This window comes from Haliotis asinina, chromosome 2 (genome assembly GCF_037392515.1).
Source record: "Haliotis asinina isolate JCU_RB_2024 chromosome 2, JCU_Hal_asi_v2, whole genome shotgun sequence".
NCBI classification, from domain to species: domain Eukaryota; kingdom Metazoa; phylum Mollusca; class Gastropoda; order Lepetellida; family Haliotidae; genus Haliotis; species Haliotis asinina.
The window spans coordinates 86229013-86235206 of NC_090281.1; the positions used below are offsets into that span (position 1 = coordinate 86229013).

Sequence of the window (6194 nt, forward strand, 5' to 3'; positions counted from 1 at the left end):
CCACGAACAGAAATCTCATTCTTCTGATGAAGTGGCAAGACGTAACACAGAGAAGTCATGTTGTAAATAATAAAGACGTTGTAAATCCAATGCCATATTCTGTTAAGAAGAAATCATTAAAAGTAGAGTTGGTCGCACGAATCTTGTCAGATCATAAGCCAGTGTTTGTGAACCACCATCATGGCACACAGTGTTCATGTTAGCCCCCGTCAATGATACTTTATAAAGAAACCCCATTAAAATTATATAAGGTTACTATTTATCTATTAGGCTGACTCACCATTTCCCCCATGGCAGAGCCCTCCTAGGAACACTAAAGCCCCAAATGAAGCAGGACGATTTCTCCAGGTTCTGAATTCCCCATGTGATTGGGGCTCCTTTTCAATGTATACGGGTATATTTCTTACTGTCAAAATTATATTTTTTCAGACACTGAGAGTTATGTAATTGTGGGCATGTACCCAAAAATTGCTGAAATTGTGATAGAACAATAATGCACGTTACTCTCTTTGATGATTGTCCGTAAATTTATATGTGAAATGAGATGTTTCGCAGCATTTTTGTACGTGTATATCGTTGCTTGAAAATGTCGCAACCAAGACACCTTAGCTGATAGTGCTCCACCATCCGTTGAAAACAATGTGCTTTTTTATTTCACAAAATTTGTGACAACATAGAAGACAAACAAATTGTATATTTCATGTATTTTTATTATTTTGTATATTGAAAACGTTCACCACATCGTACATAACTCACCAAACATTATAGAAAAATAGGAAAACAAACCTTCATTTAGGCTTGACTCATATTTCCATAACATAACAGATTCTATCACAAACATAGGTTAAAACTGTCATTGACATCTGAGAGCGTCGACGCCACACCAATGTGTAAACCACGTACTGCTGAACACCGTCAGAGCTGACATCTAACACTGACTGAACATATTCAACATGCTCACAATATGAACATAGAACAATCCGAACACGTTCAGATCCTATACGCACGTGCAGTGCGCATCATAGCACCATATTTGGAATGGTAAAAGTGATACCGTCTATCTTTGGCACAGTACAGTTCTCTATAACGGTAACACCGAGTTGCAGTCTATTATCATTTGGGCAAATGTCCACCTAAAGTTTTGACCATCTTGAGAGAACGCCTCGGATGCACGTGCATGCACCTGAATCACCTCACATAGCACTATGAGGGTGACCCGGATTTCAACGTATGATGATACATGATACATTTGAAATATCACCCGTTGTGTCACAACCTGGAGGGCCTGAAAGACGTGTGCGGACGTCACGCGCTGCTGTGTTACTGTGGTGACACGGGTAGAGACAATGTTTCTACTTGGTGCCTTCTTGTATTTAGGCTGACATAAATAATAGCACCGATTTCAGCGCTTCGCACTAATGCACATTCCAAGTAATCATGATGAGTAGAATGTATGAACAGTAAATACCCATGAAATGACTGGATTAAGAAGTGCATAAAATTGCAAAACTGCAAATAAAAAAAAGCTATCCCTAGCGGCCGTTTATACTGGCAAAATATAAATTTTCGATGTCAAAGATAAAAACGTTTGTAATATCAGTTTCAATGAGATCAGTTGTTTCCAGTAAGAAACCGGATATGACGTCAATGTGTCCTTAGAATTCCGCTGCATGTGACTTCCGGCATTCATTTCTGTCACAGCTCGTAGCGGATGTGGTCAGACGGTTTCTCGTGCAACCGTCGCAGCAGCAACGCCGACCCTGTCTATTTCAACGTATCACATAGTTGCAGCTATCACGTGACTGAAGGGTTCAGACGCTTGGCGCTGCCCGGTGCGTGCGCACACCGGAAGGAGTAGGTCAGCCCAGTCGGGTTCTTCACTTGCTCTTGGGCTCGTGTCTTTTCATGTGCAAGGCAAGATGGTCAGATCGGGCGAAGGAACGTTCGCAGACTTTACACTTGAATGGCTTGGCGCCCGTGTGTTTTCTAATGTGACGTGTCAGTTCATCAGACCGAGCAAATCGCCATTGACAACTGGGGAAGTGACATTTGTAGGGCTTCTCGCCTGGAACACAAAAGAACTTCATAAATACTTTGCAACTGCAACATTAAATAAACAATAGCAACAACATGTTTAAATCTCGAATATCTTTAAAACCACACATGCAATACTTCAAAGTTCTGAAAAAAGAACAGATTAAAACTGTAAGTGGAACTTTAAATATTCATGGCGTTAATTTTCAGAAGACGTTTCCGTATGGTAAAAGCAATTACCTGTATGTATTCTTTGATGGGCCTTCAGATGCGAGCTCTTGGTATAGGCTTTGCGACAACCTGGAAAACAAAGGCCAAACCATAAGACATGGTAACAAATACGAGATACTGCTAAAACACATACGACTGCTTTTATCACTTTCTACAGATATATTTTACTGGGATCTTTGTAATACTGTCCACCACTAAAACTGTTAAAAATCTGTACGTATCGCTGGTACTGAACAGGTGTAGGGTTCTCAAGCGCTAAGCAGCGGGCGAGTCGGCAGAAACGGGAGATCAATGCATATCGATCGCCAATTGCAATGTAGTGGTTATGGCTAAGGTCATAGTCACCCTGACGAAGGAGAGCGGTCGTACAGTAGTAAACAAGGCTACGTCACAGCTGAGTATCACTTAGTCATGCCTTGCAACATGGCGGCTCTGGCCGCTTCGGGCGCTATGAAGTAACTTATTTATGACTCACTTTTTCTTGACTAACTAACACTGTTAAAGCAGAGGTTTCTACAAATATTTGATGAATAAGTCGTAACGGGAGAGGAGTTGGGCATTTCTGAGGCACGTGATTTCATCAGATGCAACCTTAAAGCAGCTCGGTAAGCATATTTACCTGGGAAATCACAAAAGTGGATGCGCCTCTTCTCAAGTTCTGGGTTGTTTTTCCTGTTGTAGCGGATGGTAGAGCAACCGGGATGTGTGTTCTGTACCTTAACGCCTCTCTGGCAAGGCGAGGAGTGCATCGGTATAGGGATGGACAACCCCTGGACTTGCATTCCGGGGTAGGGGGGTGGAGGGGTCCGTCGTACAAAGTCTTGGCTGGGGCTGGCGGGTTGTGAGTTGGGCGGAGTAGGAAGAAAGACAGGGACGATGTGGTTAGAGTTTGAGTACTGGGGGACATCAGTTTTGGCATATTGGTTAGGCTGGATGTACATCCCATTGAAAGTCACACTAGGCTCACTGATGCCAGGGATCTCGGACTCCGTGAAGATCACCTGCTGGGGAACAGACATTGGCGAATTCTGGGACCGTCCATCATTCATCAAACATTGCAAAGACTCGGATTTTACCTCACACATTTTAGACAGTTCAAACTGGCAAGACGGTTTGTCGGACGTATCCATGGGTTCTTCCTTGACTGGAGACTCTTTATTTTTCTGTCTGTTTTCCACGTTGTCTGACCCATTGTTGTCTTCTACCATGTTAATGCTGGCTCTAAGGTCCTCCCAGATTGAGTCAGACACTTTCAAACTTTCAGCCTTGAGATCATCGTCCGTCTGGGGGATGACGCTATCGTAATCGGTGGAGCTGTCGAGGTTGAACATCTCTCCAGTCGTCTGGTCCACCGGCTCTTGCTTCACAAACGTACTGTCCTTGTCACAACCCTTCAGTACATAGCCAAAGAAGTCATCCACGATAGATGAGCTTTCCCTGCGCGGGTTTGAATCCAAGCAATTTTGCTTGTCAACGAGCTGAAGCATTTGCTGTTTGGCGGAGTTCAAGAGCCCTGCACGAAGTTGATTCAGTTCGTGAAGAATCTGGTTGCTGGATTTGGCGGGAGACCCTGGCACCTTTGACGGGTCAGCACAGAAAAATTCGTCAATGACCGAAGCGCTTTCCCGCCTTGGTTTCTTTCCTTCTAGTTCCTGACCAAGAATGTAGCGGTCCAACTCAGCTTTAACCTATAAGGAATAATGAAGAAATAAATATCTGGACTAAATTACTATATATAGGAATGCTTTGGAGGACAAGAGGTAACGCAAATTAACCTAACGGTGTTAAAACAAAGGAAGTAGTGCCACTTCAGCTAAATTCAATCTCCGGAAATAGCAACATATATCCCTGGATCCAATTACTATTTCCCGACTTTAAAAACCTGTAGCCCCTCATATATGTTGTAACCTACTTTGAGAGAAAGGGGAATTTCGGAAATTGAATTTGAGATTTTACTATCAAGTCCAGTTCCGCTTAAGCCTTGTTTTCCGATTGTGTTGGGTGCGAGTTGGTGAAGCTACGTGCTATTCCGCTTGTCACGCAGGTCCGTTTAACACCTGATACTCACTTCTATCACTAGCATTACGCGGCAAATTGTGTTTCATTCATATACCGAGAGAGAAAAGATTGGACGGGACGTTTCCAATACGCAGATCGCCGCCCACACACATTCCCGTACCGCGGTTCACCGAGTACACACTAACAACCCCCTATCTATTTGTGAATCATCGATGACCGATATCTCCCGATTGCGTGATTGCCTAGTCCACTCATAAACAAGTGTGATAAAAAGTTCGGTGGGTATTGCGTAATATGTCCCGTGTCATTTACTGCAAGTCACCACACCACCACACTGTCGTGACTATGGGTTCATAGTGTACATTTCTCCGACACCCGAGACCTCGGGACACCTCGCTTATTTCATTCGGTAAACATATCTCCATTTCCAAGAACTCGGGTCAACTGAATATATTACCCTACTACTGGTCCCGACCCGCTGATAAGTGAGTGACGTTACACCTCTCTCTATACACCAACACGTGATTTTAAATTCAAAAATCTTAAGCCTTTAAAATGGGATTCCGCTTGTAAATTTCAACTCCATAGGTAAACAATTAATGAAATAAACACTTTAAAAGTTTGCAATAGATAAAAGAAAGTTCCCAGTGATAATTAAAGTAAACTTACGTTAGCAGGCAGACTTGGTAGAACAATTTCTGTCGGGGGAAGAAAACAGTCGTCAGTATCGGGCACGATCTGATCCTCAAACAGTTGTGCGTCCGGGGGAAGTAAGCACAAGGTGTCAGCCATATGTAGATAGGTATATTTGTAATCCCACTTAGAAAAGAAGTGACTAGACGCCAAGTATCCACGCTTAGTAAGCTAGTAGTTCCTATGACTGTCTCTCACGAGGAGTATCGGAGAATGAGGCCTCAGTTATGAATGAATGCCTCTTATAGTCCCTTATGGGCGGAGCTTCGTTCCATATTTGGATGATTGCCTCTGATTGGCCGTCTGGCTAGAAGTGTTTATCACGTTTCCAGCCTATTATCCGCGCTTTAAAGCGGTCAAACGATCGCTGACAGGTATCTGCATCTTCCTTAAACTTGTTGAGGATGTTTTGATCTGACCTAGCAATATTTCTGTCTCAACCAAAGCCTTTTACTGAGTTTCTAGCCAGTGTATGCCTGCTCTCTCTCGATCAGCTGGCGCTCGCTTTACCGGAAGATTCGTCACGGAAAAAGCCGAAGAGTATTAGATGACGTCAGAAGGTCACAGGTCGGGGAACATTCCAGTATGGCTGCTGTGCGCTCGTAGTAAACAACGCCAGTATTGACGTAACGCTCTGCACTTGTTGAGTGGCCTTCTCATTGTTGTAAATTAAACTGGATGTTATGAAAGCTTTCAACTACTCGTTACGTGAGAAGGAAAATCAAAACAAATAAACAAACTCATGACCTATTTAATAAAGTCTTATCAACAGATATATTTTCGTCAGTCATTTTAAAAACACATGATATAGCTTATGGCAATAGTAATCACAGAAAACATACGCAGAAGGAACGAAACTTCTCACGTGAAAGACAATATATCACTTAGATTATAGCCTCTGTGTGAGTGAAAAAAGTCGGCCTCGGGGTGTTTACCAGAGAGTCTCAACCGTGACTAAGTGATTGCTTGTGTAGCGCTAGAACAAGGGAAAATTCCCAGATGACTTACAGGTGTTTGTATTCGCTCGGGTCTGATGACACATAATCCCCTCACCTTGGATATTGGGCAATGATTAAGCGTATTAAATTACTGAAGTGATTACAGTCAACTATGTTTGTATTTCTACGATCGATTCACACGAAAATATTGTGTTTGTTGGGTCAGTAGCCGTTATAACTAGTATTGATACACTAAAGTTGACAGTGCTCCTGTTGGTC

At 42.9% G+C, this 6194-nt stretch overlaps 1 protein-coding gene across 1 annotated transcript; it reads right to left on the minus strand.

Annotated features, from left to right (window-relative positions):
* Positions 1 to 689: 689 nt before the first annotated feature.
* Positions 690 to 5502, minus strand: LOC137274510 (Krueppel-like factor 5). Its single transcript, XM_067807733.1, has 4 exons — positions 4954 to 5502; positions 2885 to 3953; positions 2275 to 2334; positions 690 to 2065 (listed from the first exon to the last, which is right to left on the minus strand). Exons 1-4 carry the CDS (start codon positions 5074 to 5076, stop codon positions 1878 to 1880), a joined length of 1440 nt encoding a protein of 479 aa, XP_067663834.1. The 5' UTR covers positions 5077 to 5502; the 3' UTR covers positions 690 to 1877.
* Positions 5503 to 6194: the final 692 nt, after the last annotated feature.

Excerpts from the sequence above, each read along its gene's own strand:
- LOC137274510 (XM_067807733.1), bottom strand. The coding sequence starts at position 5,076 with ATGGCTGACACCTTGTGCTTACTTCCCCCGGACGCACAACTGTTTGAG. Across the intron at positions 3,954-4,953 it reads TACCAAGTCTGCCTGCTAAC|GTTAAAGCTGAGTTGGACCG; the intron begins GTAAGTTTACTT and ends TATTCCTTATAG. Across the intron at positions 2,066-2,274 it reads CCATCAAAGAATACATACAG|GCGAGAAGCCCTACAAATGT; the intron begins GTAATTGCTTTT and ends TTTGTGTTCCAG.